Here is a 19,652-nt window from a genome sequence, read left to right as displayed (position 1 = left end):
TCGCTTGTGACAAGTGCCAGAAGACATTTGAGTTCCGAAGCCATTTGAGTAGACACCAAGTATCAGAGCACAGAAGTCGAAAAGATTTTGCATGCGACAAGTGCGAAAAAAAATTTGTTAAAAAATCGAGTTTATTTACGCATAAAAAATTAGCACACAAAGGTGGCGAAAGTTTCACATGCAACAATTGCGAGAAAAAATTTGAAAATAAATCAACTTTACTCAAGCACAACCAAATATTTCACGAAGTTTTCAAAAATTACTTGTGTGAAAAATGTGCAAAGAGATTCGGAAATAAACAGAGTTTGCTCATGCACATAAAGACAGTACACGAAGGTCGCAAAGATTTCGCATGCGACAAGTGCGAGCAGAAGTTTAGAAAAAAAACCCATTTGCTTTTCCACTTGAAGAGAGTACATGAAAGTCATAAATATTTTGCCTTTCAAGATTATTTATGTAAGGATTGCGGGAAGAAATTTGAAAATAAATCGAATTTGTTCATACACCAAAAAACAGTTCATGATGATCAAAAAGATTTTTCCCGTGATAAGGGCCCAGAAAAATTAGAATTAAAAATTAATTTGTTCAAACATCAAAATGCAATACACGAAAGTCAGAAAGGTTTGGTATGCATCTATTGCGAGGAAAGATTTGGAAAAAAATCGCATTTACTTGTGCATATAAGAATGGTCCACGAGGGTCACGAAGATTTTGCATGTAACAGGTGCGAGAAGAAATTTACACTTAAATGTAATTTGATTGTTCACCAAAAGACAGTTCACGAAGGTCGAAAAGATTTCGCATGTGACAAGTGTGATGATAAATTTACTCAAAACTCTCACTTGCTTTTGCACAAAAAGGCGATACATGAAGGTCGCAAAGATTTTGCCTGCGACCAATGCGAGAAGAAATTTACAGTAAAAAAGAGTTTGCTCGTGCACATAAATACCATCCATGAAGGTCGCAAAGATTTCGCATGTGACAGGTGCGAAAAGAAATTTGGCGTTCAAAGCTATTTAAGAATACATAAAAAATTAGTACACGACGGTAAGAAAGATTACGTATGCGAGAAATGCGAGAAGGCATTTGGACTAAAATCAGCCTTGTCCAAGCACCAACAGACAGTACACGAAGGCCGGAAAGATTTCGCATGCGACAAGTGCGAGAAGAAATTTGGACAAAAACCACATTTGCTTTTACACCAAAAGACAGTTCATGAAGGTTGCAAAGATTTTTCATGTGACAGGTGCGAGAAGAAATTTACAGAAAAAAAGAGTTTGCTCGTACACATAAATACTATCCATGAAGGTAGAAAAGATTTCGCATGTGACAGGTGCGAAAAGAAATTTGGCGTTCGAGGCAATTTGAGAAAACATCAAAAAATGGTACATGAAGGTCAGAAAAATTACACATGCGATAGGTGTGAAAAGAAATTTGGACGCAAATACGATTTGATCAGGCACCAAAAGACAGTACACGATGGACGCAAAGATTACGTTTGCGAAAAGTGTGATCAGACATTTACCCAAAAACCTTACTTGCTTTTACACCAAAAAACAAAACATGAAGGTCGCAAAGACTACGCATGTGATAAGTGCCAGAAAGTATTTGGACAAATATCGACTTTGCTTTTACACCAAAGGACAATCCATGAAGGTCGCAAGGATTACGCATGCGACAAGTGCGAGAAGAAATTTGGACAAAAATGTCATTTGCTCGTTCACCAAAAAACAGTCCATGAAGGTCGAAGAGATCATGCATGTGACAAGTGCGAGATGAAATTTGGACAAAAAGTGAGTTTGATTGCGCACCAACTCAGAGTTCACGAAGGTCGTAAAAATTCTGCACGCGACAAAGGAGATTGATAATTCAAACTTGTTTGCTCCATCACCAAAAAAACAATAAATGATGGTTAAGAGATATGAAACGCCTTTTTCTCATATTCGTAAATAAGCGAAATTACATCTAATCTCACGGCTGAGTAAACACAAAATTTTACGGATAATTTTTTTATACGAATAATTAGTAAATAATGTAGTCGCAAGCTTAGATTAGTTTCTAAGAGATTAGTGCACACTTCATCAGCGGTATAATGACAAGTGCTACTTTTTTTTCTTGACAATTGTAAATATCTAAAAACTTAATTATGTAGATATTCAAGCAATAGTTTTTCTAAAATTTCTTTAAAATTTTTAGCAATATGATTTTGTTGTATTTTATTTGTATTTAAATTAAGTATCATTACAATTTCTTTACTCTTGTGTTTTACTTTTGAACCACTGCTAATTACTACTTACCGGGCTTATTTTAACTACTTAATTGCTGCAAGCTCTTCGTGCAGATTTGCACAGAGTTTTTTAATTGGTAACGGAAGTCGAACAGACAAAAAATTTGTTTTCAGTGCAATTATGAAAAAACTTGTCTACCGTTTCAGATCCGATATCAGATATGTCCTCAAATTTTATTAGAATTTTCGGAACCGTTAATAACTTTTACAAGAAAGCTTTTTTGGTGGAATTTGTCCAAATTTTTAGAAAAAATATATTAAAGAGTGATTATTTAATTTGATTATTTAATTTGTTTATTATCGGGACCGTGGGGTAAACCCCACACGGCCCCGAATCTGATCTGAGCTCTCAAGAAGCTTGTACGATAAAAAATATATAGAAAGAAACAGAAAACTGAACATCTAATCTAGCCCGATCCAGATTTTCATTACGAGAACTATTTATAAAATAGCTTTAGGATGTGGAGTATGTACAAATCCCATCCCATCGGTGGTTAACTCGTCAACTTTTTCGTCGACACCGTTTACGAGGACGAACCCGACGTCGATGCAGACGGAAATCCGTCGTCGCGCCATACCACCGCAGTGCATTACGTGGCTAGTCATGACTTAAATTGTGATACAAAAGTCTCGCTGCTCGTAGGTGTTTCACATTTCGAAAGATTGGATTTCTCTCTTCACCCTGATTTTTAAAATATTTTTATCGCAATTAAAAAGTTCAAGTGGCGAACAATAGACATTTTAAGTATCAACCGATAAAAGATGAATTTGTAGAAAATTTTAAAACACTTGCCGCTTTTAAACTGTTTGAAAATTGTAATGACCCTATATGATTTGATTAGTCGGTAACTTGATTGTAAACAATATAATCGGAAACGATTTTATTATCGTCCCTCGACACACTGATCATGATTACTGTGAAAATAATTTAGTTTGAATATTGTCTTTCCCAGTGAAACAAGTCATAATACCAGAGATAAATATTACTCAATCAATTTCATAGGCAACAAAATGAATGATAGTGAGAATCAAACCGAAAAAGCTATCTCAAAAGATCATTTAAGTGAACTCGACATTATTGACTCTGATATTGGCCGAGAGGCATTTACAGTAGATTCAAACATAATAGCACAACAAGACACAATTCACGATGAACAGAAAAAGTTCGCATGTGGTAAGTGCGAAAAGACATTTGAGTTTCGAAGTCATTTGAGTAGACATCAAATACTCGTGCACAAAGATCGCAATGATTTTGCATGTGACAGGTGCGAAAAGAAATTTGTAAAGAAATCGAGTCTGGTAACGCATCAAAAATTAGAACACAAAGATCCTAAAAGTTTTACATGCAACAAGTGTGAGAAGAAATTTGAAAATAAGTCAACTTTACTCAAGCACAAAAAAATATTCCACGAAGTTTTTAGAGATTACTTATGTGAAAAGTGCGCCAAAAGATTTGCAAGTAAGCAGAGTTTACTCACACACATGAAGGGAGTACATCACGGTACCAAAGATTTAGCAAGCGACAATTGCGAGGAGAAGTTGAGAAAAAAATCGCATTTGCTTTTCCACTTGAAGAAAGTACACGAAGGTCGAAACGATTTTTCCTTCAGTATTTTGAAAGATAACTTATGTAATAATTGTGGGAAGGTATTTGGCAAAAGATCGAGTTTGCTGGTACACATAAAAACAGTCCATGAACGTCGGAAAGATTTCGTATGCAACAAATGCGAGAAGAAATTTGGACAGAAAGTAAGTTTGCTCGTACACCAAAAAATAGTCCATGAAGGTCAGCCAGATTTCGAATGCAAAAAGTGTAATATGAAATTTGGAAAGAAATTGGATTTGATTGGGCACCAAAATACAGTACACGAAAGCCGCAATGATTTCGCATGCAACAAATGTGAAGGAATATTTGGACAAAAATCGTATTTGCTTTTACACCAAAGGGCAGTTCATGAAAGTCACAATGCTTTTGCTTGTGACAGGTGCGAGATGAAATTTACGGAAAAAAATATTTTGTTTGTACACATAAAGACAGTTCACGAGCACCGCAAGGATTTCAAGTGCGATAGATGCGAGAAAAAATTTGGAACTAAATCAGATTTGTTGAAGCATCAAAGGACAATCCATGAAGGTCGCAAAGATTACAAATGTGACAAGTGTGAGAAGAAATTTACACAAAAAGGGAACTTGGCCACACACCAAAACACAGTTCATGAAGGTTGCAAAAATTACAAATGTGACAAGTGTGAGAAGAAATTTACACAAAAAGGGAACTTGGTCACACACCAAAACACAGTTCATGAAGGTTGCAAAAATCACTCATGCGACAAATGTGGGCAGAAATTTGGACAAAAACAACATTTGCGTTTTCACCAAAAGACAATCCATGAAGGTCAGAAAAATTATCCGTGCGACAAATGCGAGAAAAAATTTGGACACAAATCGAACGTGCTCGCCCACCGAAGGACAGTCCACGAGGGTCGCAAAGATTTTGCTTGCGATAAATGCGAGAAAAAATTTGGACAAAAATCAACTCTGCTCGTACACCAAAAGATGGTCCACGAAGGTCGTAAAGATTACGCATGCGATAATTGCGACAAGAAATTCGGTCAAAAGTCGTATTTGTTCAAGCACCAAATGATAGTTCATGAAGGTAGCAAAGACTTTATTTAAATTTTTATAAATAATTTACTGTCCATAAGAATGTAGTTAAAAATTATCGCAGTTATATACTTACAATAGTTCGTAAGAAAATTCGTACATTTTATCACTGAAATTATGACAAGCGCTGATTTTTTCGATAATTATAACTACATATAAGAACCTATATAGGTGTTAATAACAAATTATTATAAAATTTGATTCCTCGGTTTTTTTTCTATTTCCCACTTATAACTGGCTCGAATATTGTAGTGACAATGTATAACGAATAAATCGGTAGCTTAATTGTAAACAATATGATCAAAAGCGGATTTTACAAAATCCCTCAACACACTGTTCAAGTTTATAGCAAAAACAAATCAGTTTCATTGTTGTCTTTCACACATGAAACAAACCAAAATACTAAAAGATACATTCTACTTATTCATATTTTGTGACTTTGAATAGAAGAATCTAACGTTTAATTTGGATACCAAAATTGAAAAAAGTAAGAAGAAATCTGGAAAGGTTGCGTCAGAAGATAATTTAGATGATCGAAACACTTATGTTTCGTACGACAAACAATTATATTTGTAATATTTATTAGAAGGCATTAGCACCAGAATCAAGCATGAAGGCACAACGAGACCAAATTGACATTAATCATAAAAATTTTGCATGTGACAATTGCGAAAATAAATTTGAGTTTCGAAGTCATTTGAGCAGACACCAAATATTAGAACACAAAAGCCACAAAGATTATTCATGCAACATTTTTAACCGTTAAATGATGGATTCGCAGAACCTTTCAAAACGATTTATTTCTGAAACTTTTCTATTTCAAACGATTAATTTTGAGTCAAAAGACAAGTTTCCTTATTCGATTCCTTAGTCAGTTCTCTATTTACCATTTATGAATTGTTCAAAAAATATAATAACAATGTAAAACCTACAAATAGGTAGCTTAATTGTAAATAATACACTTATAAACGATTTCAACATCGCCCATCGACACATTGGTCATGTTTATAGTAAAAGGAAAGTTATTTAAATGTTTTCTTTCATGAAGAAGAAACAATTCAAAATACCTAAAGATAAATGTTATTCATTCGATTTCCGTAGCACTAAATAGAAAGATCCGACGTTTAATTTAAGTACCAAAATGGATATAAGTGAGAACAAAATCGAAGAAGTTGTTTCTCAAGGTAATTCAAGTGAAACCGATATTGTTGTTTCTCACGACAAAGAAGACATTTCTGATATTTGCCAGGAGGCATTTACACTAGAATCAAGCTTAATAATACAATCAGACACAATGCACAATAAACAAAAGAGTTTCGCTTGTGACAAGTGTGAAAAATATTTTGAGTTTCGAAGTCATTTGAGTGGACACCAAATATCACAGCACAGAAGTCGAAAAGATTTTGCATGCGACCAGTGCGAAAAGAAATTTGTTAAAAAATCGAGTTTATTTACGCATCAAAAATTAGTACACAAAGGTGGCAAAAGTTTCACATGCAACAATTGCGAGAAAAAATTTGAAAATAAATCAACTTTACTCAAGCACAACCAAATATTTCACGAAGTTTTCAAAAATTACTTGTGTGAAAAATGTGCAAAGAGATTCGGAAATAAACATAGTTTACTCAAACACATAAAGACAGTACACGATGGTCGCACCAATTTCGCAAGCGACAACAGTAAGGAGAAAATTAGAAAAAAGTCGAATTTGCTTTTTGAAAAAAAAGATTGTGTCTTAAGAGTCTTCAAAGATGACTATTGCAGAAAAAAAATTGATAATAAATCGAGTTTGCTTTTGCACACGACAACACTCCACGAGGGTCGCCAAGATCACGCATGTGAAAATTGTGAGAAAAAATTCGGAAGAAAATTCGATTTGATCAGGCATCAAAAGATAATACACGACGGTCACAAAGAGTTTGCATGTGATAGGTGCGAGAAGAAATTTACACTTAAATGTAATTTGATTGTTCACCAAAAGACAGTTCACGAAGGTCGGAAAGATTTTGCATGCGACAAGTGTGATAATAAATTTACCCAAAACTCTCACTTGCTTTTGCACCAAAAGGCGATACATGAAGGTCGCAAAGATTTTGCCTGCGACAAATGCGAGAAGAAATTTACAGAAAAAAGGAGTTTGCTCATACACATAAATACCATCCATGAAGATCGCAAAGATTTCGCATGTGATAGGTGCGAAAAGAAATTTGGCGTTCGAAGCAATTTGAGAAAACATCAAAAAGTAGTACATGAAGGTCAGAAAGATTACGTATGCGAGAAATGTACAAAGAAATTTGGACAAAAATCAGGCTTGTCCAAGCACCAAAAGACAGTACACGATGGCCGTAAAGATTTCGCATGCGACAAGTGCGAGAAGAAATTTGGAAGAAAAGCTGATGTAATCAGGCACCAAAATGTAGTACATGAAGGTCGCAGAGATCATGCATGCGACAAATGCGAAAAGAAATTTGGGGTTCTAAGCCACTTGCACTACCATCAAAGGACGTTCCACGAAGGTCGCAGAGACTTTGCATGCGTCAGGTGCGAGAAGAAATTTACAGAGAAAAATAGTTTACTCGTGCACATAAATACCATCCATGAAGGTCGCAAAGATTTCGCATGTGACAGGTGCGAAAAGAAATTTGGTGTTCGACACAATTTAAAAATACATCAAAAATTAGTACATGAAGGTAAGAAAGACTACGTATGCGAGAAATGCGAGAAGGCATTTGGACAAAAATCAGCCTTGTCCAAGCACCAACAGACAGTACACGAAGGTCGGAAAGATTACGCATGCAACAGATGCGAGAAAAAATTTACAGAAAAAAGGAATTTGCTCACTCATCTAAAGACAATCCACGAGGATCGCAAAGATTTCGCATGTGAAAAGTGCGAGGAGAAATTTACACTTGAATTTAATTTGATCGTTCACCAAAAGACAGTTCACGAAGGTCGAAAATATTTTGCATGCGACAAGTGCGAAAAGAAATTTACAGAAAATAGGAGTTTGCTTGTACACACAAAGGTAATTCATGACGGTCGCAAAGATTTTGCCTGCGACAAGTGCGAGAAAAAATATGGAACTAAATCGTACTTGATCTTACATCATAAAACAGTTCACGAAGGTCGCAGAGACTTTACATGCGATAAATGCGAGAAACAATTTGGACAAAAATCCACTCTGCTCGTACACCAAAAAATGGTCCACGAAGGTCGCAAAGATTACGCATGCGATAATTGCGACAAGAAATTCGGTCAAAAGTCGGATTTGTTTAGGCACCAAATGATAGTTCATGCAGGTAGCAAAGACTTTATTTAAATTTTTATAAATAATTTACTGTCCATAAGAATGTACTTTTAGAATAGTTTGTAAGAAAAAGTGTGCATTTTATCACTGAAATTATGACAAGCGCTGATTTTTTCGATAATTATAACTACATATAAGAACCTATATAGGTGTTAATTAATAACAAATTATTTTAAAATTTGAATAAAAATGATGCCGATATACACGTTCGTCTTATTGGTACTTTCTTCCATTAACTGTCACTATATTTTTGGTCAATGCCACGTTGGAGGTGCTTCACAATTACAAGTACGTCTCGCTGCCAACTTTTACAATTATCGTTAGATTAAATTCCTCTTTCAAACCTGATCTCGATCAATCAATATTTTTTTATCGTAATTGAAAATTTCAAGCGACCAACTTATGCGTACAATAGACAAGGTACCTACGGGTAAATGATGAAATTCCATAAATTTTTCAAATACATTACCTCTAAAACTTTTCTTCTTTACAATGATACGTTTTAGGTCAAAAGTCAAGTTTTCTCCTTTGATTCCTCAGTTTGTTTTTCTATTTCCCACTTATAACTGGTTCGAATATTGTAGTGACAATGTATAACGAATAAATCGGTAACTCAATTGTAAATAATATGATCAAAAGCAGCTTTTATATAATCCATCAACACACTGTTCAAGTTTGTAGCAAAAACAAATCAGTTTGATTGTTGTCTTTCACATATGAAACAAACCAAAATACTAAAAGATACATTTTACTTATTCATATTTTGTGACTTTGAATAGAAGAATCCAACGTTTAATTTGGATACCAAAATTGAAAAAAGTAAGAAGAAATCTGGAGAGGTTGCGTCTGAAGATAATTTAGATGATCGAAACACTTATGTTTCGTACGACAAACAATATATTTGTAATATTTATTAGAAGGCATTAGCACCAGAATCAAGCATGAAGGCACAACGAGACCAAATTGACATTAATCATAAAAATTTTGCATGTGACAATTGCGAAAATAAATTTGAGTTTCGAAGTCATTTGAGCAGACACCAAATATTAGAACACAAAAGCCGCAAAGATTACTCATGCAACAAGTGCAAGAGAAAATTTGAAAATAAATCGAATTTAATGAAACACAAAAAAATATTCCATGAAGTTTTTAAAGATTATTTATGCGAAAAGTGTGCCAAAAGATTTGCAACTAAGCACAGTTTACTCACACATGTAAAGGGAGTCCATGAAGGTTCCAAAGATCTTGAATGTGACGAGTGCAGGAAAGTATTTGTTAAAAAATCGCATTTGCTCTTCCACCAGAACACAGAACACGAAGGTCTGAAAGATTTCGACTGCAAAGTCTTAGAAGATAATTTATGTGATAAATGCGGGAAGGTATTTAGCAAAAAATCGAGTTTCCTCGAACACATAAAAATAGTTCATGAAGTTCACAAAGATTATCCATGCGACAAGTGTGAAAAGAAATTTGGACATAAAAGTAGTTTGCTCTACCACCAAAAAGTCGTTCACGAAGGTCATAAAGACTTTAAATGTGATAAGTGCGAGAAAAAATTTGGAAAAAAATCATATTTGTTGCTGCACCATAAGACAGTACACGAAATTCACAAAGACTTCGCATGCGATTATTGCGAAAATAAATTCGTAAGGAAAGTAGATTTGCTTCGGCACCAAAATGCAGTTCACGAAGGTCGCAAAGATTACAAATGCGACAAGTGTGAGAAGAGATTTATACAAATATGGAATTTGCACTTTCACCAAAGGACAGTTCATGAGGGTCGCAAAGATTACTCATGTGATAAGTGTGAGAAGAAATTTGGACAAAAATCCCATTTGCTTTTCCACCAAAAGACCATCCACGAAGGTCGGAAAGATTTCTCGTGTGATAAGTGTGAGAAGAAATTCGGACAAAAATGTAACTTGGTTGTACACCAAAATACGGTTCATGCAGGTGTCAAAAGTCACGTATGCGACCAATGTGGTCAGAAATTTACACAAAAATTTAATTTGCTTTTTCACAAAAAGGTAGTACACGAAGGTCGCAGAGATCATGCATGCGACATATGCGAGAAGAAATTTGGATACAAGTCGAATTTGCTGACCCACCGAAGGACAGTCCATGAGGGTCGCAAAGATTACGTGTGCGTCAAGTGCGAAAAGAAATTTACGGAAAAAAAGAATCTGCTCTTACACCAAAAGACAGTTCACGAAGGTTGCAGCGATTATGCATGTGACAAGTGTGAAATGAAATTTGGATATCGAGGCAATTTGAAAAAACACCAAAAAAGAGCCCATACATTTCGATGATTACTTTTTAATCAAAAGACGGTCATATGTCTCGCAATATAGAGTCGTAAAGAAATTGGAAGTTTTTATGAATATTGTACTGTTTTTATGAACATACCCCAAATTCATTGCAGTTACATGATTACAACATTTCGTAAGAGGATAAGCGTGCATTTCATCAGTGAAATATTGTGACAAGCGCTGAATTTTTTCTTGACAATTGTAAATATATGTAGAAATTTATGTATAGATGTAATTTAAGAACAAGTTTTTTTTTAGAATTTATATAAAAATGATGTCTGAAATGTCAAGTTTAATGGTTGCCTAGAGAATAAAAAAATGGGTACAAAATAATTACGCATTTGTTATCGACTGAGTCTATATAAAAAGCCCTTAATTGGCCATAGGATTTTTAATAATTTTCACGTAATGGTACGTGACTCTTAATTCATCATACACAGTACAGTTCATACAGTAGTGAACGATTTTCATAAATTTTTCAATCCTCCACTGCTCGTATTAAAAAATTAGGTGGCAATAGTTGACACTGTAGAGCAAAGCTTTGTGAATTGGTCATAAAGAACATAGTGGATTTTGCTTTGATTTTTTTTTCAACGATGGATTTCCCTTTTCATTAGGATCAAAGACTTGCTTCTTTAGTCGATTTACATATGGATGAAATTTAAAAAATATATTAGACCATTAACTTCTTACGTTTTTTTTTGTAATTTTTGAATAACTTTATTTTCGAAGAATAGCCTTGTCAAATCGATGATACGTTTAAAATTTAGCCAATGAATCATCAGTAGCCGTTTTTTCGTTACTCTCCACACCCTAAATATCAAAGTAAAAACGTACATTTAGTAGGGTGTTAAAAAAAAACTTGACAAATTGTTTCGATAAATTTTTAAAAAGTTTTAAGTTTTCAAGATCTGTATATAAATAAAACGTTACAATTTTTATCGGTAACACATAGACTCGAATGAAGAAAAGTTCAGAAACGATTGAATTAAAACATTTAAATTAGCTGTATATAAGAAAATTAATCTGCTCCTCGTTCGTGCTCAATCGACGGACACGGGCAACTGAGCCGATATGGTCTTGATGCCGTTGCTCTTGCCATTGGGACTGTGGGACATCTTCTCGTTCTCGATATTGGCCGACTTGACAGTGGCCTTGTTCGCCCCGTCGGCTGCGGTCATGAGGTAGGCGGCGAAGCCGCACATGACCAGACCCGTCAGTATCATCATCCACTTGACGAATCTGCTCCAGGATTTTCGAAGAAATCGAGCAATTTATATTTTTTTTATGTTTCGTCGAGGTAAATTACCAACTTACCCCATGAAACCGATGGCGAAGTGGCTGAGCTTCAGCTGCCTGATCATCCAGTTGGGCAGCACGATGCCCTCCTCGATCCAGACCAGCGGCAGCAGTGCCCGCGGAAACGTCTTGATGATCTTCACCTTGTCGATGGGGAAGATCATCATGTTCAGCTGGACTCGCTTGCGGGCGCTGATGGGCGAGCCGGTGAACGGCTCGAAGTCGATAAATATCTTGTGCTGATCCTGCAAAAAGAAAAAAAAACGAACGACAGCGAGAGTCAGAGAAATGAATCTTCGTGGTTATTATTTCCATTTTTAAGTTATTTATTAAAAAAAATTTTTTTTTTAATTTTACGTTTATCAATTGATAATTATTCACTTTTGCAATTTTCTAAAAGACTACTTCATAACATATAGACGCGATGAACGCCTATAGAACTGTGACCCTCCATGCTCAAAAATCTAGCTAGTAAACTCTTATAAAGGTGACAGTCGAAATACAGATGGATCTCGATCTCGCGCAATAACAAAGATGACCAAAAAGCCTGACTCATACGAATCTTAACTTAACATCGACCTTATATTAAATTAGATAAATAAGTAATTGATGTACTGTAGATTATAATTTCTCGCAGTTAATTTCATCTCAATCAAAATACACATGATTACACTGAAAAACTTTCAAAATTAAAATTAGTATATTTTCTGTAAAATTTCCTATTGTACATAGTGAAGTGGGCATAAATTGAAACAATGAGAAAAATTATGTTACTGCTCAGTAATTTTTAAATTTGTTTACAAATTAATTTGTAGTGTTAGAGTTATAAAACAAAATTAGAATATCTATCATATTGAGCAGCAGGAACGGTTTATTACAAAAAAAAAAATTAATTATAATTCACAAGTCTTATTATTCATCTCTCGATCTAATACGATGCAATGAAATATTTATTTAAATACAATCTATGAAATAATTTCATTGAAATAATGAATTTTTATTTCATCCAACAAAATATTTAATCGTTTTTACCAAAATTTCATTGCTTCAATCAATCGTTTGATTCAATTAATAGTAAATAAAATATTAAATTTGATTTCATTGAATCAATGAATTTTTTTTTTCTCAGTGTATATAACAGTATAGAACAAGCGCGTGCATACCGGATTCGGCTTCAGTCCGTCGACCATGGTCAGGTACTGCTTGTCCGTGAGATAAAAGTGCGGCAGGGTGGCGATCAGCGGCACGCCCACGCACTTGTACAGATCCATCATGCCCGCGGTCAGGCACTTGTCCTCGGCCTCGCAGTAGCACCTCTGCTCGGGTATCGTGCTCGGGTCGCCCAGCGACGCCTCGTAATGATTCGTGCTGATGCCCTTGGCCTTGGACTTGCTGCGATACTTGGAGCTGATGCTGCGACACAGGTCGGGCGAGAACGCCACGATGTCCTCGTCCTCGTACAGCTTCGGATGGAACACGGTGCCGTCGGTGCCGTTGAACGTGTCGCAGAACTCGTCGTCCCACTTCGAGATATTGCCCTTGCCGTCGTGCTCCACCACGGTGCCGATCTGCTTGAGCTTCTTCACGCCCCTCAGTACGCGGGTGCGCGCCAGCGAGGGCGTGTCGTTCTTGGCGCCGAGCAGCGAGAAGCGATACTGATCCGGGCCGTCGATCTGCAGGGTGCCCTCGGCCTTCTCGCGCAGCAGCGAGCACACGGCGCTCCCCGCGAAATCCGTCACGTTGCAGTCGATCGGCAGCCCGTTGAACATCATGTCCATGGCCTTGACCCGGACGAAGAGCGAGGTCGGATTGCGAAAGACGCTGTTCACGGCCTTGTTGATGATGGGCATGGCCTTGGGCCGCTCGCGCACACCCGCCATTATCAGGGCCAGCATGAAGATGTGCGGCATAACGAGCTCCTCCTGGCCGTCGAGGCCGTCGCTCTTGCCCGGCACGAAGATCCACTTGTTCTTGAGACTGTACTCGACCGTGTCGTCCTCCTTGCGATCGACGATGTCGACTTTTTCCTGCCACTCTCTGCGACGTCGGAGCGAAGAGTTATTTTTTTTTTTTTTTTAATCGATTGAATTGAAGAAAAGCTTTTGTTTTCTGACAAATCGTGTTTTTAAAACATGATGATTCCCAGCCACTATCTCGGGTGAGGTAAACCAATGAGTGTCTTTCAATGAGTATATGCTCATGATGGAAATTGTAGTGGTATTTGTAAAAGTGTTTGTGCAGATTACACGACGGGTAGGGGTGCTTTTAGAAAATAAGAAAAAATGTCACTCGTAAAGTGTATGAAAAAAGCACATGGATATCTAGCTTTATATCTCAGTGAAAAATTAAAATTGTAGAATTTTTAAATTTAAAAAAAAACAAAATATTTTTTTCTATTTCAAATCATCTTAAGCCCTTAAATTTAGTTCACTGATAAAATGAAAAATTAAAAAATGACGGAAAACAAAAGAACAAAAACAAAATTTGAAACAAAAAAAAACAAGTTTTACCACTAGTGCTACAGTATAAGTGGTTTCAAACAATTTAGATCAGTTTTCTACTACTTTAAATCCGACAATACTACTTTAAGCTTCCATCGATAGATGGCGAGTACTTTTATTTTTGTGAATCTGCAAGTGGCAAATTTAAAATAATTATATAAGTCCCAGCACGGCTCCGACTTAATAGTTCATATTGAACCTTTTTCGCAAGTCTGCAGCATAAAGGATACTTACTCGCGCGCAGAGGCAAAAAGGTAGCTAATTCGAGCGTAGAAGCAAAACAGTACCTCATTCAAACGCAGTGGCAAGAAAGTTTTGACTCGCTGAATTTAGGCTGGCAAAGCAGCCGTAGATGATAAAATTTTGTTTTGTATTTGAGCAAAAAAAAAAATAAATAAATAAATAATAAAATAAAAGAACATATGAGCTGCTGTAATGATTTTCATGCATTTGTAATGCGAGCAAACAAATCAATCTCACCGTGATTTCGACTCAATTTGCCACTTATGGAGAACTTTGTATGTTCTGAGAGGAAAGTAGAAGTGATCGTCTTTGAATAACTTTGAATTAAATGTTGAAAATTGAATGTTGAAATTCATGCGTTTGAACAAGGTACTGTTTTGGTGCCGCGCTCGAATTAGCTACCGTTTTGCCTCTGCGCGAGAGTAAGTATCCTTTACGCTGCAGAATTGGTAGCGATACCTTCCTGCGCTGGGGGCGATGAAATGTAATAAAATAAACGTGGAGCATTATGCGGTGACAAAATGTCAAAAACGATACATATCCCCCATTCCAATGACCGATTAATTTTATGGCATCGATTCATCGACTCACTCGAAGAAGTAAGGCCCGATCTGGTTGAGCACCGGCTTCTCGCCCTTGGTCACCTCGTCCGGATTCGTCACGTTCCACAGATAGATCTTGAAGTCAAGCGGAAACGGGAATTTCTGCCAGATCTTGCGCACCTTGCTGCCGGGCCTCAGAGCCACTTGCTGCGTGTGAGCACACGGAACACACATCGTGCGTGAAAAAAATCACGTCCATATATATATGTATATCCAAAAATATACGCAAGCGACGAAAACTCACCCTGTGTATCGCGAAATTCAGCATCATCGGCCAGAGCACCCAGCCGAACACGATGCCCGCGACGACGAGTATGCCGCCCTTCGTAGCCGTGGTCCTGCCCCGGCGCCTCTTCTCCGCCGCCGAGGCCTTCACTGCCTCCGAAACGATACTCATGAATTTTTGCATCTTTTTCAGCGCCCGCAACTTGTCGCTTATCAACAGGCGCAAACAGACGCGACTCAGACTAGCCGCGAGCTCGCGAATTTTCTTCGCGAATCGCATAACAATATAATATCAACGAGTCCTTTATTGCGCATCATTTTATTAATGTAACAATGATATTTGACCGCACGCGTGCGTGTGTATGCATTATAGTCGAGGTGTGTTGCCAAGGTGTCGCTCGTCGCTTCTTTCTTATTTTGCTTTTATATTCTTTTTATTATGTTAAAAAAAAAAAAAATAACCGTCTCTCTTTCTCTCTCTGTGTCCAAAACCACAATATCGCTGCGTTGAAAAATACATTAGAAAGAAGCTCGCTGCTGCGCGCGACCTTGTCGTATACGGTGTCAATTATTTAACAGCTATATGTGTGTGTGCGTGTGATCGGCGACGCGCAGCGACGCAGCGACGGGATTTGATAAACAATTATTTTTTTGCGTTCGTTACGATGATGCGGAGGGATCGATCGCGAGAATTCGATGCGCGAGGAAAATCGCTTAGATTCCAGCGAACGACGACGACGACGACGACGATTACGCAATTGCCCGAAAGCGAAGGTGAGATAATCGATTTACCAGACACGCATCATAATACCCCGTCGATCCACATAATAATAGCTCTCGGCACTTTATAAATATTATATGCATGCATAATATAATATATTCGTGAATAGGTGAAAGTTTCCACGCGCGCCGATCGCGCCTAAAAGTGAATATAACGATAATGATAATATTTCGCTCCGCGCCTTATGGGATATGCACATTATATATGCACAATAAAATCGATATCCTGGGTTAACGATCTTTAGAGGCGAACGCGTTGATAATCGGTATATATACAGAAAAACCGAGAGGAGATTCGTATATACCGCACGGGTGTGCATAGAGAGAGATATTATTGCGCAAAAAGTTACGCATCCGCGCCTATATAATAGGCAGGCAGTAGGCACATGAGAACTAGTTCACTTTCGTTTTATGCAATTTATGATCTATACCGGGGCGTTGATAAATGCATAAAATTTTTTTTTCCTCCCTCTCTCTCTCTTTCTTCCTATTTTTTTTTTGTTGCTTTTTATGCATTACGTAAAATCGAGAAATGGTTTACCGCGATTAGATTATAGAAATCGAAAGTCTTTTGTTGTTTTTTTTTTTTTTGCATAAAAAGAGAAAGACGACGCGATGTAATTAATTAACGTCGGTTCATCGCGAAATTAATTGTACTCGACACGCACAAGCGGTCGCGTCGTTGTTATTACATTATAAATTGTTGTACACGCGCGCACCGTATAACATTATACACGTGTAACGCGCGAAATATTTATCCTTCGGGGATTCATATTCGTTTGAAATTCAACGCGTGTGTGAGGTCACTTTTAAAAAAGGAGAACTGGAGCAAAGCCGCAAGGATGAATCAACTTTTTGTACGCGCGACGCGATGAAAAGTCATAATTGATAGCTGTGTCTAAATTTTTCCCAATGTTTGTATTTATTTATTCGTTTATTTATTTCTTTTCTCTCATCGCTTGCGAAATACCGAAGAAAATTCGATTCATAATTGTTTGTAAATTTTTCCGCATCTTCAATTCACACACACACGCGCGCGAGTGAAAAAAAAAAGAAAAACAAAGTGTGTATAATGCGTTCTCGCGCATCGTCAGCTTCCGGCCCCTTTAACTAATTTTTTCTCCTTCTTCTTCTATTTTTTCTTTAATTAATTTGTACTCCGCTCGTACGATTACGAATTGAAAAGCTCGCGCGCGCCGCAGGCACGGCAGGATTATCGCGTGTACAGCAAGCGGTATTACACGCGCGCGCTAGTCCAAGGATATTACGCGCTTCGGGATAATAATAGTCGTCTATCCAGGCAGGAGGAGGAGAAGGAGGAAAATCGTCGATGATCGCAGAGTGGCTCCAGCGTATATATCTATCTATCTATCTATCTCTCGAGAGTCGCGGCCTACTTTCTCGGCTCTCGGCGTAATTAAAAGTTAAAAAAATCTGTAACGTTGTGCATGTAGCAGGTGATACTCACGCGTCTCTCTCAATTCCTGTTGAAACTTGGCTAACATTTTTTTTCTTCTCCCTTTACATCAAAAATCGACTATATACGTAAAAGTTTTTATTTATTATTTATTTTATTTATCAATCGGCACAATAATCGTCGAAATTCCCAAAGAGAAGATCTCACATCTTCAATCTCTTCTTGAACTCGTCGGCGAGCTTGTCCGAGTACTGGTCGTAATTGGCGACTAGTACCGCGGCGGCCACGGGCTGCCCATCGTTGGCCATGCCGTGCCTGTTACTGAAATTCCGCTGCGAGAACCACAATCGCCAGCCGAGCTGCCTGCTGTCTATAAACTTCTCGTCGTACTCGTGGCTGCCTTGCTGCTCGTACAGCGTGAATAATACACGATGCTCGCCGCTGTCCTTGGGCGGCCCGATGCCCGAGTACTCGGCCAAGACCTGGCCCGCGGCGAAGTGATCCCCGGGTATGTTCACCACGCACCAGGCGAGAAACTCGCGATAGGTCGGCTTGGAGCGTTTCGGCGCGTCGATGTCTTGGCGAAAAAAGAAAAAAAAATTGAATTTTTAGTATTTTCTATTTTTTTTATTTATTTTATTTTTGAGGTATAAGCTTCATGACTTTTATATATTATTAATGTACCGGTCATTATCAGCGTGTAAAACTTGGCCGGATCGTAGTGCATGTCGATCGTCGGCGGGTCTTTGCAGGCGGTCGGTGTCCATTCCTCGCCCACTTGCACCTGCTTACCGCCGTAGCTCACCTGTGGTGGGTGCGACGATGATAAAATATTCATAAATAGGAAAAAAAAAAAAAAATTATACAAAATCAGTTGAAACGAAGCCCTTACCGACAGTAGCTCCTTGGGGGCCTCGTCCAGGGCATCGGGCACGATTTGCGTATCGACGACGTAGGAGGCCAAGTCCGCCGCCCGGACGCAGATCGATGCTTGCGACACCAATAACAATAACAATATAGAAAATAACGACGCACGATGCCCGATCAAAGGCGGGCGGCCCTGCATTTTTGATGATCGCGAGAAGCGTTGCTTTATTCGGATCTATAGAAATGCGCCTAGCAAAATATGTAGTTTCAATAGCAAACACACGAGCTCGAAATGCGATGCGATGCCGTCCGCGTGTGGATACAATCGAATAGATCGTGAACGCGATACTAGTTTTGAGGAAACGTTATCATCGGTTTTTTTTGTTTTGTTTTGTCCTTTTTTTTTGCAGTCGTCATCTAATGCCAGACAGTAAGTCGAGCGCGTCACGACGCCTCTTGCAAACGCGCTCGGTAATTCTTCTCGGTATAACGTGTAGTATACGCACGACATGAGCGAGATTTTTAATCGATGCACGCGTCGAAATCGGGCGAATTTCAAACAAACTTATAATATCCAAGAGAAATTGTTGGATTGTACTGAAACCGTGCTTTACTTATACAATTACTTGGACTTTGCCGCTTGCAGATTTGCGAATAAAGATACTCGCCATCTAGTGGATGAGGAAAGTTTTAATAATAAATTCATAATGTAAAACTGAAATTACACTTTATACTGAATTTTTTTCTCTCAAAACTTATATAATTAGTTTCACTTTGCCACTTGCAGATTCACAGAAACATCGGTACTCGCCATCTAACGGTGGAGTCTTAAAGTGATATTAGCGTACTAAAATATGGTTGAAAAGTGATCCAAATTTTTTGAAACGATTGAATTGACATTTGTGGGTCGTTCAAAATTCGCTTGATATTTTTAAAATTACTAAATAAAAAATTACCGATTGTATTCTTTCAAAACTGTGATTCAACTTATAAACGATTACTTTGACTTTACCACTTGCAGATTTAGACACTCGCAATCTAGCGGTAGAGACTGGCATTAATTATGATTGAATTTTCATAGATTTCTTATACAATCAATTCAAATAAAAGTCCAGTTTTAAAACATTAGTCTTCATATATTTATTTCACAG

The 19,652-nt window shown here is 37.5% G+C and overlaps 2 protein-coding genes across 3 annotated transcripts; both read right to left on the bottom strand.

The window, feature by feature from the left end:
* Positions 1-11,496: 11,496 nt before the first annotated feature.
* On the bottom strand, positions 11,497-17,769 carry LOC106651744 (sensory neuron membrane protein 1-like). 2 transcript variants are annotated; one of them, XM_014370395.2, is made up of 6 exons: positions 17,686-17,769; positions 15,457-15,587; positions 15,202-15,359; positions 13,030-13,903; positions 11,885-12,111; positions 11,497-11,809 (listed from the first exon to the last, which is right to left on the bottom strand). In XM_014370395.2, the coding sequence occupies exons 1-6, from the start codon at positions 17,720-17,722 to the stop codon at positions 11,611-11,613; spliced, it is 1,626 nt and encodes a 541-aa protein (XP_014225881.1). In that variant the 5' UTR covers positions 17,723-17,769; the 3' UTR covers positions 11,497-11,610. The 2 variants fall into 2 exon arrangements, with proteins under 2 accessions (XP_014225881.1, XP_023315904.1); XM_023460136.1 differs by lacking the exon at positions 17,686-17,769 and having other exon boundaries at positions 15,457-15,776.
* On the bottom strand, positions 17,766-18,826 carry LOC106651745 (protein D1-like). The gene is made up of 3 exons (XM_014370396.1): positions 18,527-18,826; positions 18,319-18,439; positions 17,766-18,211 (listed from the first exon to the last, which is right to left on the bottom strand). Exons 1-3 carry the CDS (start codon positions 18,698-18,700, stop codon positions 17,838-17,840), a joined length of 669 nt encoding a protein of 222 aa, XP_014225882.1. The 5' UTR covers positions 18,701-18,826; the 3' UTR covers positions 17,766-17,837.
* Positions 18,827-19,652: the final 826 nt, after the last annotated feature.

This window comes from Trichogramma pretiosum, unplaced genomic scaffold, assembly GCF_000599845.2.
Source record: "Trichogramma pretiosum strain Unisexual culture from Peru unplaced genomic scaffold, Tpre_2.0 scaffold89, whole genome shotgun sequence".
NCBI lineage: Eukaryota > Metazoa > Arthropoda > Insecta > Hymenoptera > Trichogrammatidae > Trichogramma > Trichogramma pretiosum.
Note: the sequence above shows the minus strand (reverse complement) of the source record. Positions and strands in the feature narration are given on the sequence as shown.